At 44.6% G+C, this 20,412-nt stretch overlaps 1 protein-coding gene across 2 annotated transcripts in view; it reads right to left on the minus strand.

The window, feature by feature from the left end:
• The window catches only part of LOC125467193 (signal peptide peptidase-like 2A), a 33,168-nt gene extending 22,751 nt beyond the window's left edge, over positions 1–10,417 (minus strand). For both annotated transcript variants that reach the window (XM_048562687.1, XM_048562686.1), the window contains exons 1-5: positions 10,330–10,417; positions 9,817–9,936; positions 7,526–7,708; positions 6,187–6,276; positions 418–557 (exon numbers count right to left, since the gene is read on the minus strand). In XM_048562687.1, the coding sequence (XP_048418644.1) occupies positions 418–557; positions 6,187–6,276; positions 7,526–7,708; positions 9,817–9,936; positions 10,330–10,395 (599 nt within the window). In that variant the 5' untranslated portion in view covers positions 10,396–10,417. The remainder of the gene's footprint in view (positions 1–417; positions 558–6,186; positions 6,277–7,525; positions 7,709–9,816; positions 9,937–10,329) is intronic.
• Between the last annotated feature and the right edge of the window lie 9,995 nt (positions 10,418–20,412).

Below are 20,412 nucleotides of genomic sequence, written 5' to 3' on the forward strand. Positions count from 1 at the left end.
TCATAAAACTGCTAAACAAAGAAAACAGTTTTATCTACCCTAGAGGGGAGAAGGGCTTCAAGAACTGGTAGCATGTGCTCGTTACGTAAATGACCAATGTCTACACCTTCTGACAATTAGATCACATAGTGGGATTACACAGTTCCGAATGGGAACAGTAACAGCAGCAAGCAACAAATAAGGATTTCATAAGTCACCCAACATGGAGAGCTGCTACCCAGCGCAGAATAGACAGGGCAGTTGCTCAGAGCTCATCACCCCTCACAAAACAGTCCCAAGCTATTGCTGCTTCATTTTGTATGTTAAATGAGTTGTTACTTGTCCCAAGGAACTACTCAATCTCAATGATACAACATATATTTGGAACATACATTGCTAAGTTTCAAATCATCTGACATTCAGCTACCGAGTCTATACCTTCCACGTTCCTCCATCCCACTCCAGTAACTTCCAACAGCAACTGTAGCAACAGCAATAACGAAGATGATCAGGATGCTGTAATCCAGGACAGGCACAGGAGGGGAATACAGTGCACCTGAAATGTGATCTCCAAGTATCTGGAAGCAGAAATTAGGTCAAATACAGTCACACTGCATGGAAACAGGTACTTTGGCCCAACTCATCCTTGACAACCAGGTTTCCTAAAAACTTAACTAGTCTTATTTGCCTACATTTGGCCCACATCCCTTTAAACCTGTCTTATTCATGTACTTGCCCAAATGTCTTTTAAATGTTGAAATTGTGCCTGCATCTATCACTTCCTCTGACAACTCGTTCCAGAGATGCACCTCCCTATGTGAAAAGGTCACCCACCACACCCCCCCCCGACCCCTTTTAAATCTTTCACCTCTTACACAGAACAGTACAGCACAGAACAGGCCCTTTAGCCCACGATGTTGTGCCGACCATTGATCCTCATGTATGCACCCTCAAATTTCTGTGACCATATGCAAGTCCAGCAGTCTCTTAAATGTCCCCAATGACCTTGCTTCCACAACCGCTGCTGGCAACGCATTCCATGCTCTCAACTCTGTGTAAAGAACCCACCTTTGCCCTCTAGTTTTGGATTCCCCTACTTTAGGGAAGGCCTTTACTGTTTATGCCCCTCAAGATTTTCTTACACCTCAATTCCACCAGTCTCGGTAACATTCTTGTAAACCTTTTCTGCATCCATTGCAATTTAGTAACATCCGTCCGATAACAGGGCAACCAGAATTGTAAACCGTACTCTAGTACTCACCAATGTACTGGACAACCACAAGACGACATCCAAACGCAATACTCAATGGTCTGCTCTCATCTAGCTGCTTGGTCATCCTCAAAAACAAACTCACTGGTTTGGATACCGCCCAGATCGCTCTCCTAGCATTGCAATACCCACCTTAGGATATCTAAGGATTGTACAGCCAAGAGGTTTAACCCTGCCCTCTGAAACAAGGATCAAAAGTCAGATGGCCATGTTGCCTACCCATTGCCAGGAGTCAGGACACCTGCTCAGGGCTGGAGAAGAACTTCCGGGAGGGGGTGCAGGATCCAGTGGTCATGATCCATGTAGATACCAATGACATAGGTAGAACTAGGAAAGGGGCTTTGCATACAGTACAAGCTAGACACCAAACTAAAAATAACCACAATATAATCTCTGAAATATTACCTGAGACATGTGAAGTAGTTATAAGGTACGTAAAACTGGAAGTAAATATATGGCTCAAAGACCGGTATGGAAGAAACGTGTTCTAGTTTGTGGGACACTGGCATCAGTACAGAGGAAAGAGTAGACTGCACCGTTGGCATGTCTACATCTGTACTGGTACCATTGTTCTTGAAACCTGCCAAAATAGGACAGCAGAGGGGGTTTTAAATAGTGGGGGCAAGTAATGAAATGTGGAAGATGTAGAATAATTAAATTACAGACAAAAGAGGAAAAATAATATGGTAAATGAGGCTCAGAGAATGGCAAATGATGACAGATAAAAAGACTAAGCACCAATAAAGACCCCATGCTACAAAAATAACAAAATGTCCAGCGATAGTTGTAAATGAGGTGGTTGGCCGGGGGGGGGAAGAGAAGAAGAAAGAGAACTCAAAATTACAAATCACCAGGGAATTGATACTGAGCAAACTGACAGGGTTGGCACTGACAAGACCCCAGGTCCGAAAGTTTTGAAGGTAGCTAGTGAGGAAGACGATGATTTGATGTAACTTCTCTAAAATCTCCTAAACTTTGGAAATGCTTCATCAAACTATAAAATACAACAATATATCTTCTCTTTTCAAGACAGTGAAGCAGAAAACAAACCATAGGCTAGTTAGTTTGATGTCTGTCATGGGGAAGATTTAGAATCAATTATTGAGGAGATTGTAACTGTGCACTTAAAAACTCAAGATAATCAGGATGGAGGAGGAGTGTGGTTTAAGAAGAGGAAATTGTGATCGATAACGGAGTAGGATCAAAACATTCGTGTACACAAGTCTCAAAAGGATGGAATACAAGTACGTGTCAACATTCCATTAGTTTTCCTATCTTTTAGGAACAGTTAAATTTAACATAAAAGAATGTTGCAGAACAATTACACAGAGCATTGGCGAAACCACATCTTGAATACAGCTATAATGGGAACTGCAGATGCTGGAGAATCCAAGATAACAAAGTGTGAAGCTGGATGAACACAGCAGGCCAAGCAGCATCTCAGGAGCACAAAAGCTGACGTTTCGGGCCTAGACCCTTCATCTGATGAAGGGTCTAGGACGGAAACGCCAGCTCTTGTGCTCCTGAGATGCTGCTTGGCCTGCTGTGTTCATCCAGCTTCACACTTTATCTTGAATAGTGTGCAGTTTTGTTTCAATCTTATATAAAGGAATGATGTAAATGTGTTGGGGGGCAGTTCAGAGATTTACTAGATTTATACCAGGAAGGAGTGGGTTGCCTTAGGAGACAAGGTTGATCAGACTGGGTTAATTGCCACTGGAGTTCAGAAGAGTGAGGGGTAACTTGTTCTAAGTGTACAAGATCCTGAACGGTCTTGATAAGATGCACGGAAAGGATGCTGCCACTTGTGAATCAGTCCAGAAATAGGGAGCAGTGCTTTAAAGTTACAAGTTGTACAATTTTTATATATTTTGAAACATCCTTTCTCTAACTGTGCACAGTTTTCTAACTTTTCAGTGCAAATATATGACTATTTCACTTATGTTCTCTGCCTCTGCTTTTAAACAGTTGGTGTGGGCATTTACGTGGCTTCAACTGCCTGTATTTCCACCTTCAGGGGAATATTTCAAATCTTTCTGTTTGTTCACAGGCATTCCTGTTTTTCCTCATCTTATTGCCTCTTCAGTTGCATTTGTGAGCTGTTTCACTAACCTGTCCGCAATTTGTATTGTTTCCAGCAACCACCTGTTTTGTTATTTGTAAATTTACACTCTGCTCACTCAGTCTAAATCCCAAACTAAAAACCATAAGTGGAACCAGTGTTGATTCTTGAGGTGTGTCACTTCTTCCCCTTCTTCAACCTGATCATTTACTTGTCCAAGCTTTGTGTCATGTTCATTTATTCTATCTGTGATACCTCAAATATCAGGCACAACTTGAACAAACATATGAATTAGCAGGAATGGTCCATTGGGTCTCTCAGGCTGTTGTCCCAATCAAATCATGGCTGATTTATTTGAGTTCTTAATTCTACATTACTTCCATCTCCATGATGGTTTGATTCCCTTGCCTAACAAGGATGTATCTATCTCAGCTTGAAAAATATTTAATGACCTCACATAGGCCACTTTGTGGGACAGAGAACTCCACAGCCTCTCACCTGAGGGGGAAGAACTTTCTCTTTTAAAAACTTGGTTCTAAAACAATAACCCGTAACTTTAAAGCACTGCTCCCTATTTCTGGACTGATTCACAAGTGGCAGCATCCTTTCCATGCATTTTATCAAGACTGTTCAGGATCTTGTACACTTAGAACAAGTTACCCCTCACTCTTCTGAACTCCAGTGGCAATAAACCCAGTCTGATCAACCTTGTCTCCTACGGCAACCCACTCCTTCCTGGCATAAATCTAGTAAATCTCTGAACTGTCCCCCACACATTTACGTCATTCCTTTATATAAGATTGAAACAAAACGGCACACTGTATTTATTGTACAAAATGCGGAGGAATGAAATTGTGGGAGATATAGCAGTTTGGATCAGAAATTGGCTTGCTGAAAGAAGACAGAGGGAGGTAGTTGATGGGAAGTGTTCATCCAGGAGACCTGTTACTAGTGGTGTACCGCAAGGGTCGGTGTTGGGTCCACTGCTGTTTGTCATTTTTACAAATGACCTGGATGAGGGCGTAGAAGGATGGGTTAGTAAATTTGCAGACAACACGAAGGTCGGTGGAGTTGTGGATAGTGACGAAGGATGCTGTAGGTTGCAGAGAGACATAGATAAGCTGCAGAGCTGGGCTGAGAGGTGGCAAATGGAGTTTAATGCAGACAAGTGTGAGGTGATGCACTTTGGTAGGAGTAACCAGAAGGCAAAGTACTGGGCTAATGGTAAGATTCTTAGTAGTGTAGATGAGCAGAGAGATCTCGGCGTCCTTGTACACAGATCCTTGAAAGTTGCCACCCAGGTTGACAGGGCTGTTAAGAAGGCATACAGCGTTTTAGCTTTTATTAATAGAGGGATCTAGTTCCGGAACCAAGAGGTTATGGTGAAGCTGTACAAAACTCTGGTGCAGCCGCACTTGGAGTATTGTGTAAAGTTCTGGTCACCGCATTATAAGAAGGATGTGGAAGCTTTGGAAAGGGTGCAGAGGAGATTTACTAGGATGTTGCCTGGTATGGAGGGAAGGTCTTACAAGGAAAGGCTGAGGGACTTGAGGCTGTTTTCATTAGAGAGAAGAAGGTTGAGAGGTGACTTAATTGAAACATATAAAATAATCAGAGGGTTAGATAGGGTGGATAGGGAGAGCCTTTTTCCTAGGATGGTGACGGCGAGCACGAGGGGGCATAGCTTTAAATTGAGGGGTGAAAGATTAGGACAGATGTCAGAGGTAGTTTCTTTACTCAGAGAGTAGTAAGGGAATGGAACGCTTTGCCTGCAACGGTAGTAGATTCTCCAACTTTAGGTACATTTAAGTCGTCATTGGATAAGCATATGGACATACATGGAATAGTGTAGGTTAGATGGGCTTGAGATTGGTATGACAGGTCGGCACAACATAGAGGGCCGAAGGGCCTGTACTGTGCTGTAATGTTCTATGTTCTATAAAGGGATAGTCACAGAGTAGCTACAGCTAAAATCACGCCCCCAGTTGGAAGTCTAGAACTGGGGGCAGACCTTAAAAATAAAAAGGAGATATCACCTTGGAATGAGTAGAGGAGAATTTACTTTACACTGAAGGTTAAGAACCTTGGGACCACTGTACACAGAGGGGTCTGAAAGCTTGATTTTGTGACTAACAGAGATTGATAGATTTCTGATTTCCAGTGGTGTACAGGGTAAGGGGAATGGGTGGGTAAAAGACATTGAAGTGTTTGATCAGCCATAATTATGTTGAACAATGGGGCAGATTTGAGGCCTTAAATGGCCTCCTCCTGTACCAAATGTTCCTTTTTCCTCCAGTTGGGAGGATTGATGACCAGGGATCAACTTCAAACCATGATGAAAGGATGAGGCAAATGTGCAGGTTGGCTGTGATTACCCACTGCCAGATCTCTGATTCGTCCTCAGTATCTGCAGTCATTTCAGATGATGGATGAGTTGAGGGACATCAGGACATTTACAGCACTAGATAAAGAAAAACAAGAACTAAATGATTTTTTACTTCAACAGTCGGGGTGTTGTGGTGGGGAGCAGACAATATCCCCATTAAGGGCGGCCAGAACATGGAACTGTTCTACCAGAGAAAGGTTGAATCAGATTACGCTATCTTGCATCAGGGAAAATATTTCCTCAGGAAGATGGAAGACACAAGAAAAGAGACAGAGCCACATGGTTATCTCTGCACTACTCAAGAAAGTTGCATCCCTTTTGCTCCTCTCACCTCAGCAACATCATGGAAATTAACTGCGAATGAGAAGCACTTACTGCAAGGCAGGGTGAGGGGAGAATAAATCCACCTTTATCGAAGTTGAACACCGCTTTTGAACAAGGTATGACATTTAAAGTGAAACTATTAGGTAAGAAAGATAAAAGGTTTACCTTTCTCATCGTCAGTACATCATGATAATCAATGAGAGCAACTGGAATGTTCAGCTTCTCAAAATCAGACTTGTTTCCTGCAGGAGGACTCTGAAACAGATCATCTGTAAGTGCAGCATACTAACAAGCCAAAGGCATGCATCAAAATGTTACTGTCAATTATAAATTTCAGCAAACAAAATTTTTGAATCCTAAAAATTGTTTTTACAGCTCAAATGTCAGGGATAATAATACCCAGAATCATGCTCATTGCTACTTCTTCCAGAATTCTTCACTCAGTGGAAACTCAGCTGTTCAGAGATACTAACCAAAAAATAGGTTTAAAAGGGCCCTTAAAATGATCACCATTGGTCAATTAATTTAAATTGGGACAGCTCATGGAGCCAGATCTAGAGGAGTGTGGATATCCTAAAAGGATTGTGGGGCTGGGGAGAAAAAAAGCCAAGGTTGTGCAGCAATTTGAAAACAATTGAGAATCATAGGATCAAGATGCTGTTTGACTGGGAGCAAGTTAAGAGCAGGTGGTGAACTGGACTTGGTGTGAGTTTGAATATAAACTTTTTTTAATGTAAGTCACAAAGTTGCTCTGTATTTCTTTAGGTTTAGACATTTAAAGACTATCTTAAGATAGTTGTTGATTATGGAATAAAAACTGAAAGAACTGCAAATGCTGTAAATCAGGAACATAAAAAATTGTTAAAAAAGCTCAGCAAGTCTGGCAGCATCTGCGAAGGTAAAAACAGAGTTAATGTTTCTGGTCTGATTATGGAATTGGATTAGATAGATACAAGGAAACTGCTCTAGATAACTTCTCTCATAGCCACAGTGTTCATGTTTAATTTCTAATCAGCGGTGACCCAAAGGGTATTAACAGTGATTCATTTAATGGTGAAAAGTTTGTTGAATGTCAAGGGGAGGCAAATTAAACTTGCTTTAAATGGGGAGGCACCCATTACCGAGCATTTGACAAGAGGCAAGAATAGAGAAATGGAGTGGAAGGACGGATCAGTCAATGATGTGACAAGAACAGAATGGGCAGCAATTGTGACTAGGTTAGAAAGAGGGTCCTACAAAAGGATGCCAGCACAAATGAACTACTTCAGACCTCACCCAATTTTGACAGAAGTCAAGGCCAATCCCACTGATAATCAAATCCTCTATTTTTAAGAGAAATTATTCTTCTAGGCTTGGGGTTGAGATGTAGTCGTTGACTCAACATGGTCAGTTAGATATTAGTAATATGTAGGAGCACTGGATTTAACAAAGTACGAACTACTCAAGTATGAACATTTTACATTTAAAATAAAATTCAGAGCTTGTCATTCATATTTAGACTTACTAAACCAGCCAAACTGGCAATCAGCAATGCTTTCGCAAAATACTTGTGAGCAATCTGTGCCTTCCTTATGAAGGTACAGTTCCCTCTCTTCACCACAACAAGCTTGTCCTTTATGCCTTCTGGGGGCACATCTATCGAGTCACAGAGTTTGGTACTTGTCAAATCTTGTAATGGGTACTCAGTCTACAAAGAAACAAAGAAGTAGAAATAACAATGAGTCCTTGCATTCTGAATGTCTCCAAGCACCCCGAAATTGACAAAATAGCAATGGTGGGATCTCTCGTGCACAGCACACCATTTCTTGGTCTGTTCAGATTTAGATTGGATTTGTTGTGATGCAACTGTTGAATTGAGAAGGTCACAATGACAAGATTTTGGACTGAATCTGTTTCAAAATAGATCAACAAAAATTATGTTGCTCAGACTGCCCAAAACCTACAAACACCCCTAAACTGAAACTTCACTTAGCAGAACCAGTTTTAAAATTTCCTGTTCCAATGTGGAGTGAAAGCTCAAATTGAAGTCTTGTTAAGCTACAGTTAGGCTTTCCTTTATTTAAATCACAAGGTACACAGGTCCCTTACTCCAGATTTGCACACTTATGTGTATTTAATGTTACTGATATTGAATTAAGACACAGGAGTCAGACAGACAACATGAAGATTTTGAGAAAAGAATCAAGACAAAAGTTCAAAATACAAGAGCTCTCAAGATTGTCTACTGCACTGGATACCAGCTGATTGGACAGACTGCACCAGAAAGCTGTTAGCCTCCGGAACCTCAGTGGGAATGAATCAATGATATGGATAGCTCCAGGCTAGGCTGTTATGCCTTTTATGACCCAATGGCTTGCCGATGGTATTAAGAAAAGAAAAGCTGATGTGGTTTAAGATACTGGAGACTAATCAGTGTCTAAAGAACAAAGTCAGGAGCCAACGTGACTTGAGAACTGGGACACTAATTCAATAAATCAAAGAACTGCTGCACAGGAGGGGCCTAATCGGCCCTCCATGCCTGCAGCAGCTCATTAAATGAGCACCATCAAATGCTGATATCCTCTAGAAAGCCTCAATTGAACCTGCCTCCACCATACTTCCAAGGCAGTCCATTCCAAATCATAGTGAAGATTTTCCTCACATCACCTTGCTTCTCTTGCAAATCACTAAATCTATGCCCTCTTGTTCTTGTTATTACACAATTGGAAAAAACATTTCCTTTCTAACAAGCTGGCTTATGATTTTTAAAATCTCTCAGATCTCCCTCTTACTCCCAGTTTCTTCAATTTATGCTTATAACTGAAGTACCTCATTCTTGTAAACCACTTCTGCACTCTCTCCAATACATTCAAAATTTTTCTGATAATGTTGCATGCACAAATGTAAACAATATTCGAGCTGAGGTGTAACAAACATCTTGTACAAGTTCAACACCACCTCCCTGCTCTTTTAATGAAGAGAATACTGTGTTCTTTATTTACTACTCTCTGTACCTGCCCTATCACCTTCAATGATCAGTTTACATACACACCCAGGTCCTATGTTCCTCCCTTAGAATCATATCCCATCTTTTATATTGGTCCTCCAATGCACCGAACCTTACCTGTCACCTACATGCCCTCTCCACCAACTTGTCAACATCCTCCTGGACTTCCACACTGTTCACCTCACAGTTTACAATGATTCCAAGTCTAACGACATGGGCAGACTGCAATCCAAGCACCAGGAGACTAATATACATCAGAAAGAGCAACACTAACCTTTAAGAATTCCACAACAAACCTCCCACCAGCCTGAAAAATACCTGTTGATCGTGGCTCCCAGTTTATCTTTCAGCCAATTTAAAATATACATTGCTACTGACCCTAACCTAACTGTCAAGTCTGTTATGTAGCACTGGGAATCCATGGGCACCACATCAGCAGTGTTACTCCCATCAAGCCTGCGGCCTCTTCAAAAAAAACTTCAATTTAGATAAACATGATTTCACCTCTCACTTCTTTCTATACAACTACTAATTCCATCCCAAACTGTTTCTAGACATTTCTCCACTTTTTTCCAGTTAATGGAATATTTGCTTCTCTATGAAAAATAAAATCATTATTAGTTTTGGAGCTACATGTTTATAATATAAAAGCTGACACAGCTGTATATAAAAATCAATTTCTATCATTCACCAGCCAGCTTTCTAGATCAGGGTAGTGCAGGAAAAGAAGCAAGCAATTAAAAGCCAGAGCAAGCCTTCATTTGCAGCAACCCCTTTACAAAGTTACTGCTTTTGGGCTGATTACTTACAGCATTATCCAGAGACTTTGGAAAGGGCATCCAATCACCATTGTAGAAAACACAGTACTCCCTCACTAGGGTACCACTGAGATTACTGACAGCATGGAGAATACCTTGCTCTGCCCCAACCTGCACAAGAAAGATGATGGTCAGGACATGGAGGAATAGGTTGGGCTAATGTGGAGAAAACACTCGCCCTGAAGGGTCGGTGGGAGTAATGTCAGTCCTGGGGCGGGGGAGAAAACAGTGTAGGGGAATAACACTAACCCTGGGGGTTAGGGGAGTACCCAGCTTGGGAAGCGGTTTGGGGGAGGGGGCACAGTTATACCCGGGGTTGTGGAGGCAGTTATGGCCCACCGCCCTAGACGAGGCGGCGGTTACAGCCGGGGACCCCCCCCGCCCGGGTGGAGGAAGCGGATCGAGCGGGAACTTTCGAAAAACATCGGGGGTTTCCAGGCTCTGTCCGCGAACGTCTTTCCCCGCCCGATGCCAAGAGGCCAGTCCCCGGTCGAGCCCCAGCACCTGGCACAGGCCGAGCAGCAACAGCCTGACACTAAAGCCCAGCGTCCAGCTCACTCCGGAGTCCATCACTCCGGTCGCGGCGCAGGCGCAAAACTCACCTTTAACAGCGCCTCTTCCGGTCCTGTGACGTCATCCCGCGATAGCGCCACCTTCAGGATAGGATGAGCAATGACCGCGAATCAGTCACAGCGCCACCGTGCGGACAGGAAGTGCAATGACTGTGAGCGGTCACAGCGTCACCGGATGCAATGGAGATGGAGGGAGAGACTGTAGGGACTGCAGATGCTGGAGAATCGGAGATAACAAGGTGTGGAGCTGGATGAACACAGCAGGTCAAGCAGCATCACAGGAGCAGGAAAGTTTGACGTTTCAGAAGGGTCCGGACCCGAAACGTCAAACTTTCCTGCTCCTAAGATGCTGCTGGGCCTGCTGTGTTCATCCAGCTTCACACTCTTGTTATCTCAGATTCTCCAGCATCTGCAGTTCCCATTATCTCAGGTATAAGAGTCACACGCCGAGGACCTAACCAAAGTCATAAGTAATCCAAAACTGTACAAACTAATTAAGGTAGAGAGATCATAACAATTTATCAAGGTGATGGTGTCAAAACACAAAAATAAAAAAGATTTTACAGACACAGAACAGTGGGGTGGGGTCACATGGACCCAGGATCACAGTTGAGCTGAACTTCATGGGTAAGGAATTTAGCTACCAGTCTCTGCTCGGTGATTCGACATTATTGTGTATCTCAGAGACAGCTTTGGAGAACGCTTACCCAAAGATCAGAGGTTGAATATCTTGGACTGTTGAAGGGTTCCCTGACTGGGAGGGAACATCCCTGCCTGGCAATTGTTGCATGGTGACCATTCATCTGTTGTTGTAGTGTCTGCATGGTCTTGCCAATACACCATACCTCGGGGCATCCTGGCCTGCAGTGTATGAGATAGGCAGCATTGCTAACTCACATGAGTATTGACTATGAATGTGGTGGGTGATGTTCCCACGTGTGATGGTAGTGTCCATGTCAGTGATCAGACATGTCATGCAGAGATTGTCACAGCAGGGTTGTGTGGTGTCGTGGTCAATGTTGTCCTGAAGGCTGGGTAGTTTGCTGTGAATGATGGTGAGAGGTGGAGGCATAGAGAAGATCTTGACGAGACGTTCAGTATCACCGATGACTTGTAGAAGGCTGCAAAAAATATGGTGTAGTCTCTTTGCTCCCAGGAAGTACTGGATATCGAACAGTACTGTCAGTCATATCTGGTATCTGTCTTTTCAGGAGGTCATTGTGATTTTTTGCTGTGGCATGCCAGAACTGGCAATCAATGAGTTGAGCATTGTATCCTGTTTCTATGAGGGCATCTCAGACACCGTACAACAATCACCAGACAGGAATGTTCCCTCCCAGTCAGGGAGCACTTCAGCGGTCAAAGACATTCAGCCTCTGATCTTTGGGTGAGGGTTTTCCAAGGCGGACTTCAAGATACACAACAATGTAGAATTCCAGAAACTTGACATTCTCAGGTTGAAGAAAACCACAGCTTAGAGGAGCAGAATCAGGCTATTCAGTCCATCGAGTCTGCCTTCCATTCCATCGTAATTGATATGTTTCTCAACCCAATTCTGCCTTCTCCGTGTAACCTTTAATCCCCTTTCTAACCAAGAACCTGTCCATCCTTGTTTTAAATACACTCAATGACTTGCCTGGGTAGCCCTCTGCAGCAGTGGGTTCCACAAATTCAGCACCCTCTGTCTGAAGAAATTTTCAGTACTAAATGGTGTCATTCCTTAGAATGTGACCCCTGATTCCATATTCTCTGGTCATAAGGTAATTTCTTCCTGAATTTACCTTGTCTAGTCCTGTTAGATTTGCATAGGTTTCTATGAGATCACCCCCTCATTCTTCTAAACTCGGTGAATATAGTCCTAACCTAGTCTCTCCTCATGAATCAGTCCTGTTATCCCGGGAATTAGTCTGGGTAAAATTTGTTACTCTCCCTCTGTACCCAAAATGCCCTTCCCCAGAGAAGATAAAACTGCATATAATATTTCAGGAGTAACCTCACCAAGTCCTGTATAATTGCAGCAAGACATCCCTACCCCGTACTCATATCCCCTCACTATGAAGGCCAACATACCCTTTGCCTTGGTGATAATGGGAACTGCAGATGCTGGAGAATCCAAGATAATAAAATGTGAGGCTGGATCAACACAGCAGGCCCAGCAGCATCTCAGGAGCACAAAAGCTGACGTTTTGGGCCTAGACCCTTCATCAGAGAGGGGGATGGGGTGAGGGTTCTGGAATAAATAGGGAAAGAGGGGGAGGCGGACCGAAGATGGAGGGAAAAGGAGATAGGTGGGGAGGAGAGTATAGGTGGGGAGGTAGGGAGGGGACAGGTCAAGGAGGTGGGATGAGGTTAGTAGGTAGGAGATGGAGGTGCAGCTTGGGGTGGGAGGAAGGGATGGGTGAGAGGAAGAGCAGGTTAGGGAGGCAGAGACAGGTTGGACTGGTTTTGGAATGCAGTGGGTGGAGGGGAAGAGCTGGGCTGGTTGTGTGGTGCAGTGGGGGGAGGGGACGAACTGGGCTGGTTTTGGGATGCAGTGGGGGAAAGGGAGATTTTGAAGCTGGTGAAGTCCACCTTGATGCCATTGGGCTGCAGGGTTCCCAAGCGGAATATGAGTTGCTGTTCCTGCAACCTTTGGGTGGCATCATTGTGGCACTGCAGGAGGCCCATGATGGACATGTCATCTAAAGAATGGGAGGGGGAGTGGAAATGGTTTGCGACTGGGAGGTGCAGTTGCTTATTGCGAACCGAGCGGAGGTGTTCTGCAAAGCGGTCCCCAAGCCTCCACTTGGTTTCCCCAATGTAGAGGAAGCCACACCGGGTACAATGGATGCAGTATACCACATTGGCAGATGTGCAGGTGAACCTCTGCTTAATATGGAAAGTCATCTTGGGGCCTGGGATAGGGGTGAGGGAGGAGGTGTGGGGGCAAGTGTAGCATTTCCTGCAGTTGCAGGGGAAGGTGCCGGGTGTCGTGGGGTTGGAGGGCAGTGTGGAGCGAACAAGGGAGTCATGGAGAGAGTGGTCTCTCTGGAAAGCAGACAAGGGTGGGGATGGAAAAATGTCTTGGGTGGTGGGGTCGGATTGTAGATGGCAGAAATGTCGGAAATGCATCCCAGATCCCAGATGTCCAAATTCTTCAAGGACCGCAAGTTTCGCCCCACAGTGGTGGAGAACGCCCTTGACCGCGTCTCCCGCATTTCCCGCAACACATCCCTCACACCCCACCCCCGCCACAACTGCCCAAAGAGGATCCCCCTCGTTCTCACACACCACCCCACCAACCTCCGGATACAACGCATCATCCTCCGACACTTCCGCCATCTACAATCCGACCCCACCACCCAAGACAATTTTCCATCCCCACCCTTGTCTGCTTTCCGGAGAGACCACTCTCTCCGTGCTCCCTTATTCGCTCCACACTGCCCTCCAACCCCACCACACCCAGCACCTTCCCCTGCAACCACAGGAAATGCTACACTTGCCCCCACACCTCCTCCCTCACCCCTATCCCAGGCCCCAAGATGACTGTCCATATTAAGCAGAGGTTCACCTGCACATCTGCCAATGTGGTATACTGCATCCATTGTACCCGGTGTGGCTCCCTCTACATTGGGGAAACCAAGCGGAGGCTTGGGGACCGCTTTGCAGAACGCCTACGCTCGGTTCGCAATAAACAACTGCACCTCCCAGTCGCGAACCATTTCAACTCCCCTTCCCATTCTTTAGATGACATGTCCATCATGGGCCTCCTGCAGTGCAACAATGATGCCACCCAAAGGTTGCAGGAACAGCAACTCATATTCCGCTTGGGAACCCTGTAGCCCAATGGCATCAATGTGGACTTCGCCAGCTTCAAAATCTCCCCTTCCCCCACCGCATCCCAAAACCAGCCCAGTTCGTCCCCTCCCCCCACTGCACCACACAACCAGCCCAGCTCTTCCCCCCCATCCACTGCATCCCAAAACCTGTCCAACCTGTCTCTGCCTCCCTAACCTGTTCTTCCTCTCACCCATCCCTTCCTCCCACCCCAAGCCGCACCCCCATCTACCTACTAACCTCATCCCACCTCCTTGACCTGTCCGTCTTCCCTGGACTGACCTATCCCCTCCCTACCTCCCCACCTATACTCTCCTCTCCACCTATCTTCTTTTCTCTCCATCTTCGGTCCGCCTCCCCCCTCTCCCTATTTATTCCAGAACCGTCACCCCATCCCCGTCTCTGATGAAGGGTCTAGGCCCGCAACGTTAGCTTTTGTGCTCCTGAGATGCTGTTGGGCCTGCTGTGTTCATCCAGCCTCACATTTTATTATCTTATATACCATTTGCCTTCTTCACTGCCTGCTGCATCTGCATTGAACATTATCAGTGACTGATGCAAGAGGATATCCAAGTCTCATTGCACCTTCCTATTTCCCAATGTCACTATTTAAATTATAATCTGCCTTCCTTCTTGCTACCGGTCACATTTATCCACATTGGACTGCATCAGCCATACATTTGCCCAGTCACTTAACTTATCCAAATCACATAGAAATATCTCTGCCTCCTCCTCACAGCTCACCCTCCCACCCAGCTTTGTATCATCTGTTAACCAACAGGAAACAAACAGTGAGGATGAAAGAGTATTTTTCTGGTTGGCAAACGGTGACTACTGGTGTGCCTCAGGGATCAGCGATTCGACTGCAGTTATTTATAATTTACATTGATGATTTGGAGTTGGGGACCATGTGTAGCATGTCAAGGTTGTGGACGTCACTAAGGTGAGTGCTAGAGCAAAGCGTGTAGGGGATTCTGAAAGTTTGCAGAGGGCTATTGATAGTTTAAGTGAGTCGGCAAAGGACTGGCAGATGGCATTCAATGTTGATAAATGTGAAGTCGTCCATTTTGGTAGGAATAACAGCAAAAGGGGCTATTACTTGAACGGTTAAAAAATTGCAGCATGCTGCTAAGCAGAGGGACCTGGGTGTCCTTGTGCATGAATTGTAGGAGGTTGGTTTGTAGGTACAATAGGTAATTAAGAGGGTAAATGGAAATTTGTCCTTCATTGACAGAGGGATTGATTTTGAAAGCAGGGGGTTTATGTTACAGCTGTGTAGTGTGCGGGTGTGATGTACTGCGTACAGTTTTGGTCTCCTTACTGGGGAAGGGATGTACTGGCACTGGAGGGATTGCAGAGAAGGTTCACCAGGTTGGTTCCAGTGTTGAGAGAGTTGGCTTATGAGGAGAGACTGAGTAGACTGGCAATATATTCATTGGAATTTAGAAGAATAAGGTGGGGGCTTGTAGAAACACATAAAACTATGAAGGGAATCAATAAGACGGAAGCAGGGAGGTTGTTCCCCTGGCAGGTGAAACTAGAACAAGAGGGCACTGCCTCAAAATTAGGGGTAAGCAGGTTTGGGACTGAATTGAGGAGGAACTTCTTCACCCAAAGCGTTGTGAATCTGTAGAATTCCACGCCCAGTGAAGTAGTTGAGGCTTCCTCTTTGCATGTTTTAAAAGTTAAGATAGATAATCTTTTGAATAATAAAGGAATTGAGGGTTACGGTGAGATGTTGAGTAAGTGAATCTGAGGCCATGAAAATATCAGCCATGATCTTGTTGTGCAGTGGAGCGGGCTGAATGGCCTACTCCTGCTCCTTATACATTACCATCATTGCAGATTCACTCAGAGTTATTAAATGACCAATAAAATTCTATTAATGAAGCAGATAGAGACAGACACACACACACACACACAGACAGAGTGCGTGAGCGAGACAGAGAGAGAAAAACAGAGAGACACACACACAGAGAGAGAGAGAGAGAGATAGATATAGAGAGAGAGAGAGAGAGAGATAGATATATATAGAGAGAGAGAGAGAGATAGATATAGAGAGAGAGAGAGAGAGATAGAGAGAGAGAGAGAGAGAGAGAACCAGGACAGAGTGTAGAGACGTAGATAAAATGACAGAGTTGGGTTTAACTAACACTGATCTGTCATTCTCCTCGAGTGGGACACACTTCCAGCTGGCCTCAGCAGAATTCATATGAAAGTGGGATTTGGAAGCCAGTCACCTTTCCTCATCTCCAAGTTTGCTTTGTGGTTCAGTTTTTGGCAAGTATCTTCTGGTTCTTACTCTCACACTCAGTCACCCCTGGCACAAACTCACTCATTCACAAAACCTTACAACATAGGAACAGCAAGCCATTCAGCCCATCGAGTCTGCTGTGCCATTCAATGAGAATGTAGAAGCAGGCTATTTGATTAATCGAGTGCACTGAACCCATTTGAAGAACATCCTACCCTATCCACGTACCCCACATTTCCTACAACTAACCCACCTAGTCTGCACATCAGGGGCTATTTACCACAACTAGTCCACCGAGCCTGCACATCTTTGGACTGTGGGAGGAAAGCAGAGCACAGGGAGGAAACCCACGCAGACACTTGGAGAATGTGCCAACTCCACACAGGCAGTTGCCTGAGGCTGGAATCGAACCCGGGTCCCTGATGCTGTGAGGCTGCAGTGCTAACCATTGAGCCACCAATCTGATGATCCTCAACTCTACTTTCCTGTTTATTTCCCTCATAATCTTGATTTCCTGCTTGATGTCAGCCTCAACAGGCCTCTGTGGTTTAAAAAAAAGGTACAGATTTATTCCCCTCTGATAGAAGAAATCCCTCCTCACTTCTGTCTTTAATGTGCAAAATCTCACTCTGAGATGCTGCGCTCTGGTCCTAGACTCTCCCACTTGTGCCCTTTCAACTCCCCTTAACAATCTTGCACATTCCATCAAGGTCACCTCACACTCTTTGAAAATCCAGTGATTATTGGCCCAGACCCATTCAATCTTTCCTCATGAGACAGTTCCCTCCACATCGGGGATCAACCCAGTGAACTGCCTCCAGCGCCAGTATATCTTATCTTCAATCAAGCGATCTGACTGGTGCTTGTATAGTTTCAGCAAAACCTCCCTAACATTGATACTTCATTCTCTTCAGAGAACAACATTCCATCTGATCTCTACGTTACCCACTGAGCACGGATACTAGGCTTTTTGTGATTCATTTAGGAGGGTTCGCTCCTCTCTTGGGTTCATTAGCTCAGAGGAGGAATTTGGGAGGTTTTTAATGTACCAAGCTGTGCTTCCTCAGTGCAGCCTGCCTGGGAGCTGAGCTGCTGCCTTTCACAGATTTCAGTGTCAGTGCCTGTGTGGGAGAGTGGATGGAAAATATGAACTGCTTGCTGCACCTACCACCCCCTACCTCAAAAACAATTCAGTAATTAAAGGAATTTTGAGGATGTGACTAGAAAAGTTGATGAGGGTCGAGCTGTGGATGTGGTGTATATGGACTTCAGTAAGGCATTTGATAAGGTTCCCCATGGTAGGCTCATTCAGAAGGTCAAGAGGAACGGGATACAGGGGAACTTAGCTGTCTGGATACAGAATTGGCTGGCCAACAGAAGGCAGCGAGTGGTAGTAGAAGGAAAATATTCTGCCTGGAAGTCAGTGGTGAGTGGTGTTCCACAGGGCTCTGTCCTTGGGCCTCTACTGTTTGTAATTTTTATTAATGACTTGGATGAGGGGATTGAAGGATGGGTCAGCAAGTTTGCAGATGACACAAAGGTTGGAGGTGTTGTTGACAGTATAGAGGGCTGTTGTAGGCTGCAGCGGGACATTGACAGGATGCAGAGATGGGCTGAGAGGTGGCAGATGGACTTCAACCTGGATTAATGCGAGGTGATGCATTTTGGAAGGTCGAATTTGAACGCTGAGTACAGGATTAAGGATAGGATTCTTGGCGGTGTGGTGGAACAGAGGGATCTTGGTGTGCAGATACATAGATCCCTTAAAATGGCCACCCAAGTGTACAGGGTTGTTAAGAAAGCATATGGTGTTTTGGCTTTCATTAACACGGGGATTGAGTTTAAGAATCGTGAGATCTTGTTGCAGCTCTATAAAACATTGGTTAGACCGCACTTGGAATACTGCGTCCAGTTCTGGTCGCCCTATTATAGGAAAGATGCGGATGCTTTGGAGAGGGTTCAGAGGAGGTTTACCAGGATGCTGCCTGGACTGGAGGGCTTATCTTATGAAGAGAGGTTGACTGAGCTCAGACTTCTTTCATTGGAGAAAAGGAGGAGGAGAGGGGACCTAATTGAGGTATACAAGATACTGAGAGGCATAGATAGAGTTGATAGCCAGAGACTATTTCCCAGGGCAGAAATGGCTAGCACGAGGGGTCATAGTTTTAAGCTGGTTGGAGGAAAGTATAGAGGGGATGTCAGAGGCGGGTTCTTTACACAGAGAGTTGTGAGAGCATGGAATGCGTTGCCAGCAGCAGTTGTGGAAGCAAGGTCATTGGGGTCATTTAAGAGACTGCTGGACATGCATATGGTCACAGAAATTTGAGGGTAAATACATGAGGATCAATGGTTGGCACAACATTGTGGGCTGAAGGGCCTGTTCTGTGCTGTACTGTTCTATGTTCTATGAATCTGACATTTTCAAGGAACCCCAAATGATAATGAGTGAGATCAGTTACTTCATACATCAGATGTTTTTTCAGGCAAATGTCAATAAATCCGTGTGTGGGGACAATTATTGTTGACGCTTGTCTTGCTCTGTGCTTTCAAGTTCTCCCTTGGAGTGAATGCACAGCCCCTTCTCTGCTCTTGTAAACGTAGCTCAACAGTGGAGTCAGTATTAACTGTCTGCAGCTGGGACATGCAAGATCCTACTCAGGATTTTCAGTATTTTATCATCTGTTGTGACCTTCCCAGATTTATAATCCAGAGGCAGGATTTCTGCAGGGAGTCCCCACTCATCATCTGGCAAAATTACATCAGGAAATCCTGTGGAGTATTCAGGCAGAATTGTTGTGCCTGTAAAAATGTTCTCATTAATGCTTGATTTATAAACGAGCATATCCTATGAACTTTTCGTACGAGCTATTTTAATTCTTTCACTTGCTGTCCATCCCCAAGCCACTATCTTCCGAGCCTACAAACAAGAAACGGGGTAGGCCATTCAGCCTGCTCTGCCATTCAATAAATCCACAGCTGATTTGATTGTAATCTCAAATCCACATTTCTCCTATAGCATGAGAATGGTAGGAAATCTTCACAGTTGCAGCAGGTGGCAGCTGACCCACACTAAAGATTCAGTTCTTGACATTTCCAGTCTGGTTTCTTCAGGTGAACAAGGGGATTCCCAGCTGGAGAGTAAACATGTGGGTGAGCAGCTAATTGTAGTCAGGTCATTTCAAAGATCAATTGCTGAAATGTTGGAGAAGAACGATGACTCACTGTTTGATAATCTCACGAGAGAAAAGGCTGTACTGTGCCCATCCTGCTCTTTCACGGAAACCATCAGTTCAACACAACATGGACATTTTTTATTCTTAATCAGTTTCTTTATGACCTACTGATTACAAATTAGTGCCTTTCATCTCAAATAATTCTCCTGCTTCAAACATGTGACATTGCTTATTTTTACCACACTCCCATGAATAAACAGTGGCTTGTTTTAATTGTGAACCGTCCCTTACTCTACAGTTAATGAAAGTCACCAGGATGAAGCTGGTCAGAATGCTTCCCCAGCACTTCAACCCTATTCAAGGTTTTAAAATTCATCATACTGTTCAATGACCATCATGTTTATTTAAAAGGATCTATAATTGTCAGTATATTCCAAACTTGTGGCTTCAAAGAAACCAAATACTAATTAAATTCCTTTCAACACTTGTGCTGGGGCTGGCTGGGAATTGTCGTAGTGACTCAAATGCTGCAGATGGAGGTGGTTTCAAACAAAAACACTGACATTGATTTACAAAGTATAGATACTTAACTCACCGATCTCAAAAGCAAATTCTGCATAACTAGTTACAACTGCACAAACATCTGAAAAGAGCTTTAGTTAACGCAAAGAACAGCACAGCACATGAACAGATCCTTCCACCCATTCAGACTGCACTGATTCATGATGCCTTTCTAAACTAAAAACCTTTTGCCTCTACAAAAGGGTCAGTA

This window comes from Stegostoma tigrinum, chromosome 33 (assembly GCF_030684315.1).
Source record: "Stegostoma tigrinum isolate sSteTig4 chromosome 33, sSteTig4.hap1, whole genome shotgun sequence".
NCBI lineage: Eukaryota > Metazoa > Chordata > Chondrichthyes > Orectolobiformes > Stegostomatidae > Stegostoma > Stegostoma tigrinum.